The sequence below is a fragment of the Muscardinus avellanarius genome, assembly GCF_963383645.1.
Source record: "Muscardinus avellanarius genome assembly, chromosome: 3".
Taxonomy (NCBI): Eukaryota; Metazoa; Chordata; class Mammalia; order Rodentia; family Gliridae; genus Muscardinus; species Muscardinus avellanarius.
Window position 1 is genome coordinate 12,367,943 of NC_137788.1, and position 12,139 is coordinate 12,380,081.

Sequence of the window (12,139 nt, forward strand, 5' to 3'; positions counted from 1 at the left end):
GTGGTGGCACACGTTTGTAATCCCAGCTTTTGGGAGGCTGAGACAGGAGGATCACAGTTCGAGGACAGCCTCAGCTACTTAGTGAGGCCCTTTGCAACTTAGTGTGAGACCCTGTTTCAGAATAAGGAATAAAATAATAAGGTTGGGGTATAGCTAGGAGGTAGAATGCCCCTGGGTTCCGCAGTACTGAAAAAAAAAAAAGGTCTGGGGCTATAGTTAGGAGGTAGAGCACCCCTGGGTTCTACCCCCAGTACTGCAAAAAAAAAAGTTACTTTAAGCCAGGTGTGGTGGCATACAACTGTAATCCCAGTACTTGGGAGGGTGAGACAGGTGAAATACAGGCTTGAAGATAGCCTCAGCAATTGGGCATGGTGGCTCACACTTGTAATCCCACATTCGGGTTGCTGAGACAGGAGGATCGTGGTTTGTGGCCTGCCTCAGCTATTTAATGAGGCCCTCTGCAACTTAGTAAGACCCTGTTTAAAAATAAAGAATAAACCGGGTGTGGTGGCGCACACTTATAATCCCCGCTCTTGGGAGGCTGAGACAGGAGGAGCACGTAGGTTCGAAGCCAGCCTCAGCTTGCTTAAGAGACCCTGTTTCCAAATAAAATAGGTCTGGGAATGTAGCCCAGAGGTAGATGGTCCCTTGGTTTCATTCCCAGTACCACCAAAAAAAAAAAAAAAAAGAATAAAAAATAGGGCACAGGGTATGGCTTGGAGGTTGAATTCCATCCCCAGATCCGCAAAAAAAAAAAAAAAAAAAAAAAAAAAAAAAAAAAAAGCCTCAGTAAATAATTAAGACTGTGTTTCCAGGGGGGGGAAAAGAATAGAATTGGGGTGGGGGCTTAGCTTAGAGGTGGACGCGTCTAGTTTCAATCTTCAGCAACATGGACACACACACGCACAGTTAACTCCACAGGCCCTCTCCCATATATACATAATGTGAATTGCCTAAATATAAGAAACAAAAACACTTGTCTTGGAAGCTTATTGATATGCAACAATAATATTGACTTTATTTTTTCCTAGATATGGCCGCGTGGAAAGTGTCAAAATTCTCCCCAAGAGGGGGTCTGAAGGAGGAGTGGCTGCCTTTGTGGATTTTGTGGACATCAAAAGTGCACAGAAAGCTCACAACTCCGTCAACAAAATGGGAGATAGAGACCTACGCACGGATTATAATGAACCAGGCACCATTCCGAGTGCTGCTCGGGGATTGGATGATACAGTTTCCATAGCATCTCGTAGTAGAGAGGTTTCTGGGTTCAGAGGAGGTGGTGGAGGGCCTGCTTATGGCCCCCCACCATCACTTCATGCACGAGAAGGACGTTATGAGCGGAGACTCGATGGGTAAGTTCCAAGGTTTCTGTAGGCAGGTATTTTGTATTTGATATGGTGAGAAACAGAAACTCATATTTAGGGGCCCCAGATGGATTTAAAGTTTTGGGCGTTCTCAATGTTTCCTGTTTGGGTTGGAAACGGAAGTGATTTCTGTCCCAGTGGCTGTTATCTTACGGAATCGTAGAGGATATTTCCTGCAGCGGATTGGATGTCTACTCCTGAGATACGAATGATGGAAGATTCCCTATGGCAGCATCATTTTTGGAGTTACCCGTCTTCTAGAATCAGTTATTCCTTTTGGATAATATTAAGGCCTTCCTTGGATATATCCATTCTACTTGATGGAGCTGTCTGGCTACAGGCTTTGTGGTCGTGTTATTTGGAATATTTCTGGAATATTTGAGCCTACAGATTCTTTTAGAAGTTCCTGTCTGCTGCTTGGTTTTTACAATGCAACGTGTACAAATTGGATTGTCACAAAAAGTCTAGCTGACCATGGTGATTCAACCATGTGGATTCTACAAACAATACCCTGACATGGAGACCTGTACGTGGATGAAGAAGAGTTGAAGGCAAGGCTTGATTTTCTCATTTTGGATCTACACAGTTTCTCTGTTGGAATTACACTCCTGATGGAATGGGGGGAAATTGAGGACATTCATAAATCCTGGAATATAGCCATTCTTTTCGAATTGCTGGAATGTATGGGATGTCATCATGCTCTCCAAGACTCCATTAGCCCCGGGGAAGAGGATTACTATGGCCTTTCTTAAGCAAGTTGCTATCCAATTAAAAGGACTTTAGCTCTGAACACAGGGTGACGATCAGTTGTGGATACCGCAATCAAAATTGACTGGGCTGGATGCTACAAAAGTGAACAGTTGGGGAAGCTATGCCTTCCTCGTTCGTTGGAATTGCAGAGGATCTTTCCCCTGCTGCCTGCTGCCTGATTCTTACTTAGGGCTGGAGATTTTATGAATGTGGATCAATTTACACTTGTCTCCTCTCTCAAGAAAGAAGTCTGGGGGTTTGAGAGTTACAGTCTGTCTGGGACTACTTGCTTCCCGTGGAATTATTTTGTCTGGTCACTATTTTTTTTCCTTGTGGTTCATCTAAATATCATTTGACACCCTTGCCCATTAAGAAGGTGGATTACCCCCATAAGAGGGGCCAAAATTGGGGAAGTTATGTTCACAATTCTCTCCCTAGATTTAATTGGGATTATGGGTCGTGTTTCCACAGTTGGAAAAGGTTGGTATGTCCTGACCTGTGTATATTAGCCCCTCTCCTAACCCAAGTCAAACTCTCTTTTTTTCCCACTAACTCTAGAAGTATTTAGTACTAATAGATGAATCAAAAAATAGCCATTAGATTTCAGCTCTGCTAGCTCTTGTGCCTGCCTTCTGTTATCTTCCTAATAGATAAGAACTTTGCATATTTTTAAAAAAATCAACCATAGCAGCAATTCTAGAACTTTTGCCTATTGCTTCTGTTACATGATTAATAATGGCTTTCAAAATTGCTTAACATTTGATAGGGTGCTAAATAAACTATTGGATTTTCTCCTTTCTCAAAGGAAACCTTGCTAGGAGGTTTGGAATATCCAAATTTTAGAATTGCAGCAAATAAAAAAGGAGAAAGTCATTTAATAATTTAAGAAGGAAATTATAGACACTTTTTGGCCATGTCAATTGCTTTTTGTAATAGCAGCAAAAATAGACTAGAAAAGGGCATTGCTGCTAAGTGAAGTTGGAGTGAAAGTGAATATTAGTGGAGAGATTTTGGAGTCTAGGAATGTACTTGGAAAATAGCATTATTTGCAACAAAAATTTGCCAAATATCCTTTATTGAGATTCTGATTATCTCTTGATTCCTTTAGTTCTTTTTGATAGTTGATCTAAAAATGAGGTTGAAGGAAATCTCAAATGAATTGGTCTTTGAGTTTCTAAAAGTTCTAGTTTTCAGAAAAATCGAGAACTTAAAATTGCTTGTGGGGCCGGGCGTGGTGGCGCACGCTTATAATCCCAGTACTTGGGAGGCTGAGACAGGAGGATCCAAGCTTGAAGCCAGCCTCAGCAGCTTAGTGAGGCTCTCAGCAACTTAGTGAGACCCTGTTTTCAAATAAAATATAAAATAGGCCTGGAGGTGTTGCTTGGAGGTAGAACGCCCCTGGGTGCCATTCCCAGTACCATTTAAAAAAAAAGAAAAAAAAAAAAAAGAAAATTTCTGTGGGAGTAGAATTAGTTCTTAATTCATAATTGCATGTATATAATTGTACACGCAATACTTTTTGTATTCCTTGGTTGACAAATATTCACATCCTACTAAAAGTTTCTTAAGAGAGCTGGGGACGCGGCTCAGTGTCAGAGCGTTTGCCTGTCGTGCAGGCCCGAGCTTGATCCTCAGCTCTCAGAACAAAGAAACATAGCCGTCAGTGCCTGAGTTCATCAGAGGAACCTGAGTATCTAAAGCTAAGAGAAGGTATTTCCTTTAGTCATTCAGTACATATATTAAATGGAATGATGACATAGACCTTTAAAAATGATGTGGAATTTGATAGTACAAGGAGATAAAATAACTTTTACTCATAAATTTGCATAGAATAGCATGTGATGACCCAGTGTTTTGATATTGTAAGATTGTTAAATACAATTGTTTGGGCAATTTATGTAGTCTAGTAATTTTTACTATTATCCAAGCAGTCACCAGTTTGTGAAGGGCTAGGAATGTAACTCAGTGACAGAGCACTTGCCTGTCACGTGCACGGGCCTGGGTTTAGTCCCCAGCAGTGCAGAAAAAGAACAAGAACAAGTTGTACTTAAGATTTTTCCTGAAAGCTCTTCTGACTGCATAATGTGCACTGCAGCAGGGCTTTCACGTTTGTGTTTGAATGCAGTGCGCAGATATGGCCTTAAATACATCTGCAAGTAACGACGGTATAGTATATATTTAATGAGATGAAAGTGTAAAAAACCTTATTATAAAAACAATGGTCTCTTCCCAGTATACTTAAATTTCAGTATACAAGTCAGAAAATCCCTAATAAATTTGAGCAACTGACCTGCAGAACACTAGTCATGAAAGCCCAATATATAATTATTATAATGATTGCTCAGCTGTGAAAATAATTTTTGAAGTCAAATAAAATGTTAAGCTTGGTAGTGTTTGCTTACTAAGTAGGTTAATGGTGTTTAAAAAATAAGCAGTTGCAAAGACAAAGAATTCTGAAGTGAATGTTTGCATGACTTGCTTTTAGTTTTGCTTGCTCCTTTCTGATTAAATTTTTTCCCCCTCCTAAATGCAGGGCTTCAGATAACAGGGAGCGTGCTTATGAACATAGTGCCTATGGACACCATGAACGGGGGACGGGAGCATTTGATCGGACAAGACATTATGATCAGGATTACTATAGAGATCCTCGAGAGCGAACTTTACAACACGGGCTCTATTACACTTCTCGGAGTCGAAGTCCAAACCGCTTTGATGCTCATGACCCCCGATACGAACCTAGGGCTCGGGAGCAGTTTACACTGCCCAGTGTGGTACACAGGGATATCTACAGGGATGATATTACCCGGGAGGTACGAGGCAGAAGGCCAGAGCGGAATTACCAGCACAGCAGGAGTCGCTCTCCACATTCGTCCCAGTCTAGGACCCAGTCTCCTCAGAGACTGGCTAGCCAAGCGTCTAGACCCACCAGATCCCCTAGCGGCAGCGGCTCTAGGAGCAGATCCTCCAGTAGTGATTCAATCAGCAGCAGCAGTAGTACCAGCAGTGACAGGTAGGTTAACAGCCTTTTGTTATAATAGACAAGCTGCTAAGTAAATTCTCAATGATCAATGGTGATGGTTTTTAGCATAGTAATTTTTTATAAAACAGAATCTTGGATCATGTATGTAATGAGTAAAGAAATTTTGATTAACGTATGGCCAGTGAATTAACCAGAAGGTACTGATAATTTGAAAATGTTTTATCTTCAAGATGCCTGGTGTGGTGGTGAACGCTTGTAATCCCAGTACTCGGGAGGCTGAGACAGGAGGATCACAGGTTCGCAGCCAGCCTCAGCTATTAAGTGAGGCCCTCTGCAATTTAGTGAGACGGTTTCAAAATAAAGAATAAAAAATAGGACTGAGGGTGTAGCTCCGAAGTAGAATGCCCCTGAGTTCGATCTCTGGTACAAAAAAAAAGAAAAAAGAAAAAGAAAGAAAAGAGAGAGAAATGATGACTTAATTTGTGTAAAGCAAGCCTTATAACACTAAGTATGTGGCATATCAGCAGGGCGTGGGTACAGGCTTGTAATCCCAGAACTTGGGCGGCTGAGACAGGAGGAGCACAGTTTACAGACAGCTTCAGCTTCTTAGTGAGGCCCTGTGCAACTTTGTGATAGCTTGTTTGAAAATAAAGAATAAAAAATAGGGCTGGGGTATAGCTCAGAGGTAGAATGCCCCTGGGTTCCATCCCCAATACCAAAACAAAAGAAAATAAAAAGGATAAAAAATAGGGCTAGGATGTATCTCTGAGGTAGAATGCCCCTGGGTTCTATCACCAGTATCGCAAAAAAAAAAAAAAAAAAAGTCCATTTTTGATGTTTTAATTTTGTAGGTGGTGCTCACTTCGGCAGCACACATACTAAAATTTTTTAGGTGTGTTGTGTTAACTTGTATATCATGATTTGGTTGAAGATTTATAAAAGTTGTCCGCATGCTTATAATCTCAGCATTTGGAAGGCTGAGACAGGAGGATTGCCTCAGCTACATAGTGAGCCCTTTGCAACTCAGAGAAACCCTGTTTCCAAATGAAGAAAAAATATGGCTGGGGTGTAGTTTGGAGGTAGAATGCCTCTGGGGTCCATTCTCAGTGCCGCAAAAACAAACAAACAAAAACTATAAGCTGGACGTGGTGGCGCACACTTGTAATCCCTGCGCTTAGGACATGGAGACAGGAGCATCGCGCAGGTTCGAAGTCAGCTGTGCTGGCTTAAGAGACCCTGTTTACAAATAAAAAGTATAAAATTGGTCTGGGTGTGTAGCCTGGAGGTAGAAGGGTTTCCAGGAACAACCCCAGTACCACCAAAAAAACAAAACAACAACAACAAAAAACTATGAGTTATCCTGTTAAATTTGTGTTGTAAAATATATTATCAGTGACTTAGTCAATTTATGAACACATTTTAGCTAATTTTTTTTGTTGTCGTGCCCAGGATTGAACGCAGGAACATTTTCACCTTACACACCCAGGCATTTTGTTTTTTTATTTTCAAACAGGGTCTTGAGTAAGGTGTGGTAGTGCACACTTGTAATCCTAGTACTTGGGAGGCTGAGACGGGGGATTGTGGTTTGTGGCCAGCCCGCCACAACTTAATGAGACCCTGTTTCAAAATAAAGAATAAAAAAATTAGACTGGGAGTGGAGCTCAGAGGCAGGATGCTCCTGGGTTCTATCCTCCGTACTACAAAAAAAGAAAAAAAAGAAAGAAACAGGGTCTTGCTGAATTGCTGAAGCTGGCCTTGAGACTGATCCTCTTGTCTCAGTTTCCCAGTACTATATTACAGGGGTGAGACATCAATCCAGCTGCTGGTTGTTCTTACTACTGCAGATGCTGGTAGGCTTTAGGCATATGCCCATTTCCCTTTATTTTCATTCAGGTTATTAATCATAAATACCCTACTTTAAAATTTAGTTTGTATAAACCTGGTGTGGTGGCACATGTTTGAAATCTCAGGACTTGGAAGGCTGAGATAGGATCACAGGTTCACAGCCATTCTCAGCAGTTGCAAGGCCCTCTACAACTTAGATCCTGTTTCACAATAAAAAATAAAGTAAAATAAAATAGGGCTGGGGGTGTAGCTTCGAGGTAGGATGCCCCTGGGTTTGATCGCCAGTGCCACACACACATACAAAGTAAAAATTTGGAGGAGGATGGTAGTTCAAGGACAGCCTCAGCAACTCAGTGAGACCCTGTTTCAAAATAAGGAATAAAATAATAGGGCTGGGGGTGCAGCTCGGAGGTAGAATGTCCCTGGGTTCCATCCTCAGTACCACAAAAAAAAAAAAAAAAAAAAAAAAAAAAATTAAGTGATGTAAATTTTATGTTTTTAGGGTACAACTAACTGCTTGGGCCTGATTAAAAGACCCAGATTATTTTTCTGTTAGTATTCCCTGTTTAGATTAAAGAAGAGGAAATGATAACGGTAATGGCTGTTTTTAAGGCTTCCTAAATTTCCTAATTGAAAATAATAAATGGAGCTGCTTGCAGTGTTGCATGCCTATACCTCCAGTATAGACATGAGAGGATGAGACAGAGGATTACAGGTTTGAAGCCAGCCTCAGCAATTTTGCAGCAACTTAGTGTGAGTGTGTGAGACTCTGTTTCAAAAATTAAAAAAAAAAAGTGCTGGGGGATATAGCTCAGAGGTGCAGTGCGCCTAGGTTCAATTTCTAGTACCAAAAAAGGAAACACTTTTTTTTTTTTTTAACTTCTATCTGCCTATCTAGCTATATAGTTCATATATTTGGGAAGATGTTGTATATTAAGACGAAACAAGCACTTAGTTTAGAAAGTCAAGAAAGTAGCTGGGAAGCTGGGTGTGCTGGCGCTCGCTTTAATCCCCCCGCGCTTGGGAGGCTGAGACAGGAGGATTGTGCAGGTTCAAAGCCAGCCTCAGCTACTTAGTAAGTAAGGCTCTCAGCAACTTAGTGAAGACCCTGTTTCCAAATAAGATATATATGTATTAAAAAAAAAAAAAAAGAAAGTAGCTGGGTGTGGTGGCACAAGCTTGTATTTCCCAGTACTTGGTAGGTTGAGACAGGAGGATTACAGGTTTGTGGCCAGCCTCAGCTGTTTAGTGAGGCCCTATGCAACTTAGATCCTGTTTCAAAATAAATAATAAAAATAGGGCTGGTGGTGTAGTTTGGAGGTAGAATGCCCCTGGGTTCAATTACTCAGTACCACACACACACACAAAAAAAAACCAAGAACAGCAACAACAACAAACCCCGGGAAGTTAGCTTCTGACTCTACTTTTGCAGCTCTAATATGGCTGAAACCCTGACTCTACTTCATTTGGTTTATTATTCTGATAAATGGCTGGTGAAATTCATTTTAACTCTAAACTGATGAGGAAATCCTGCGTTTTGTTTTCTCCTACATAGAATTACTACAACCATTCTAGTCATTTCCCCCAAACCTGTCTCATTAAAGGAATGCCACTACATTCCACTGGATCTAAACTTAATGAAAATACAATCTATGTTGGGATTGTTGACGTCAGAGGAGAATCAATAGTCCAAAACCTTCAGGGTGGCATTATGCTTTGGGGAATTAGGATGTTTTGGGGTCTGGCCCTCAGGATTTAGAGCTGACTTTAAAGCTTAAACCCAGAGGCAGTCTGATCAATTCACTGGAGCCAATCCCTGCTCATGTAATGGGGAGCGGAGCAGGAGGAAGGAGGTCTGTGTTTCTGAATATTTACAGTTAACTGCCACAAGGGCAGGAGCCACTTAGAAAATGTACGCAGAAGCCGGCGTGGTGGCGCACACTTGTAATCCCAGAAGCTGGGAGGCCGAGACAGCCTTAGCGGTTCGTGGCCAGCCTCAGCTACTTAGTGAGGCCTTTTGCAACTCAGTGAGACCCTGTTTCAAAATAGAGAATAAAAAATAGGGCTGGGGGGTGTAGCTTGGAGATAGAATGCCCCTGGGTTCCAGCCCCAGTACCACAAAAAAAAAAAAAAAAAGAGAAAAAGAAAAAAAGAAAAGAAAATGTATGCAGAAACTAAGTTACAGTAAAAAGTGGTGAGCAGGACTGTTGAATACTCCATCAAGGATGCAAGAACCATGAAGCTCGGAAGGCCGCATTTGACCAGCTGGCAAGTTCAGTTTGCCTTGCACAGGGCTTAAAATTTAAGTTATTGTCAGTATTTAAAAACCTAGAATTTTTCCTCCGGGCTCTAGCTTGAGCTCCTTGTGTGCTCCTTCCTTTTGGTTTTACTGTTGGATCCTATCTGACAAGGAGGTAAGATAACTAAATCTGGTTGATGAAAACTTCTTCAGGGTCTGGGAAAGAACCTAACAGATTCTCCCTTTCCTGTGTCTGTGTAGGCTTTTTCTTCTGTTAAAATATTATTTTTCCTAACAGTAATTATAGTACATTTATTTAGGTTATTGGCTTTCTTTTTCATGTCATATTTTCCAGAGCTAACATATTTCAATTATACACAAATGGCTTTCATTTTGTTACCTTAACTTCATTCATTAGTTTGCTGAATTCTTTCTAGTTTTACTAGAATTTGTATTAATACATATTTTTTTGATGTGACAAATTTGTATTAATACATGATGGCCTTTGTATTAATACATGAAACAGTGAGAGAACAGAAATAATTATTTAGACTACTAGGGAGACCTGAGAAGTAGCACTTGGTTGGTCAGTGAAGGATATGTTGGGCTAGATGGGCAATGTTGTGGGCAAAATTAACAATCTGAAGAGAGAGAAGTGAGCAGAAAAATATTTTGAGGCCAGGAGATATTTCGAATAGTTTAGCCATGTTAAATGTGGAGAGGAGGAGTCTGATTCTATATGCAGAGTTAAGCCTTGGATGAGAAAGAGCTTGTTTGAGATCTGTGCTTTAGGAGGCAACCAGAGACAGTAGAAAGGCAGAGATAATGGTTAGAAATCTATTTTGGTACTTTGGTGAAGGAAAACTTGGCTCGTGAGAGTGCCAGTTTGGGACAGGTGGGAGAGATTATGCTGATTTATGGAAAGCAGACTAGCTTTTTGGAGATTGACTGAACGATGGGCGTTTACTGTTTTATAAGAATAGGAAGCCAGGAATGGTGGCGCGTGCTTGTAATCCCAGCATTTGGGAGACTGGGACCAGAGAATCGCAGTTTGTAGGCCGTGTCACCTACTTAGGCCCTTTGCAACTCAGCAAGACCCTGTTTCAAAATAAAAAGAATAAAAAATAGGGCTGGGGTGTAGCTCGGAGGTAGACTGCCCCTGGGTTCCATCCCTAGTGTTGAAGAAAAAAAGGTAGGACCAAGTGGTCTTTGTGTATACTACAGAACCCAGTGTATTGCCTCTCTCAGAGCACTTGTCTAAAAACAGTTCAAAGACTTAGATACAATTTTTAGTTAACACAAAAATAAAGCAGAATTGATGTAGATAAGTGAAAAAAATTAGCCAATAAGTTTGTGTGTGTGGGGGGTACTGGGGGTGGAACCCAGAGGCTTTCTACCTCCGGGCTACATTCCCAGACCTATTTTATACTTTATTTGGAAACAGGGTCTCACTCAGTTGCTGATAGCCTCACCAAGTAGCTGAGGCTGGCTTCGAACCTTTGCGATCCTCCTGTCTCAGCCTCCCAAGCGCGGGGATTACAAGCGTGCGCCACCATGCCCGGATAGCCAGTAAGTTTTTATTGGAACATGCTCACAGAAATAAAGTCCTTTGGTACTCAGAACATATGTTATCCCTGGGATCAACTTCCCTTTTATCAGATGTCCTCTTTTCCTCTCTAAGCACAGAATGTAATATATTGAAATGTTACATAATTTATAATGTTTAAATAAGCTCTTTTTTTGTAATTCTTAAAAAACTGTGATGTTCCTAACTGTTCTTTAAAGTTGTTTAAAATCAACACTTATATACTGGATAAAATATAGCTTAGTTATACTCATAGGAACAAGTTTCTCTTCTGTTACCATGACTGGCTGGGAACTTAACCACCCTCCATCCTCCTTATCTGTTCGCTGGGAACAGATTCCCAGCAGTTCATTTCCAGTGAGTAAACATGGGATTAGTGGCAGCCTGGTTGTGAAGTCCTATAAATGACACACCTACTGTTTCTGTACAACTATTAATAGCATTTAACTGGTGAGAACTGGGGCTTCATGCTATAAACTTTCCCATGTGCTGCTCCCATGCTGCTGTAGGTCTCTTTCCTTGTCTTTCACGGCCATTTAATGAGTCACTTTTCCTTTCAACAGAACATTTTAAATGCATTGAATTCCACAAAGCACTTATTTAAAAAGTTTTTGGAGTTGAGTGAACATTAGTTTCCTATTATTGGATATTTTCCTCTCAGGTAGGAAGAATTTTCTTTTAATAGAGGCTAAAAAAATTGTAGTATTTGTTGCAACTGAGTAACTTCATACACATTTTTAATATCTTAAAGTAATTTTGGAGCCGGGCGTGGTGGCGCACGCTTGTAATCACAGCATTCCGGAGGCTGAGACTGAGGATCCTGGTTGGCAGTCAGCCTCAGCTACTTAGTGAGGCCCTCTGCAACTCAGTGAGACCCGGTTTCAAAATAAAGAATAAAAAATAGGGCTGGGTGTAGCTCGGAGGTGAATGCCTCTGAATTCCATCCCCAGACCCACCAAAAAAAAAAAAAAGTAATTTTGGCTAATCTCTGTTTCCCAGTTGTTTGATCATAGTTAAAGAGAATAGAAGTAGCTGCTGGTGGTGGTGTCCCCCTGAATTTAGATTTGAGAAAATCTTACATCTTTGACCTGTAACTAAAACTAAAACATTGTCTTCTATTCTAAAAGTAGCCAGACAAAACACTATAATATTAACAAATTATAGTAACCTCACAGGTTGTTTTTGTTTCCAGGGTTAATTTTAATGTACTTTAATGTTAAGTGTGTTATTACAGTTGTAGATATCTCAAATTTGAGCCAGGTTGTGGTCGTCCACACTTGTAATCCCAGTACCTGGGAGGCTGAGACAGGAGGATCACAGGTTTGAGGCCAACCACGGATACTTAGGCTCTTTGCAACTTAGTGAGACCCTCTGCA

General features: G+C 40.9%; 1 protein-coding gene across 2 annotated transcripts in view; it reads left to right on the forward strand.

Moving 5' to 3' along the window:
* SPEN (spen family transcriptional repressor) overlaps nucleotides 1-12,139 on the forward strand; it is a gene marked incomplete at both ends in the record, with an annotated part of 83,993 nt that overhangs the window by 17,453 nt on the left and 54,401 nt on the right. For both annotated transcript variants that reach the window (XM_080692274.1, XM_080692275.1), the window contains 2 exons: nucleotides 1,032-1,352; nucleotides 4,648-5,124. In XM_080692274.1, coding sequence (XP_080548400.1) covers nucleotides 1,032-1,352; nucleotides 4,648-5,124 — 798 coding nt within the window. The remainder of the gene's footprint in view (nucleotides 1-1,031; nucleotides 1,353-4,647; nucleotides 5,125-12,139) is intronic.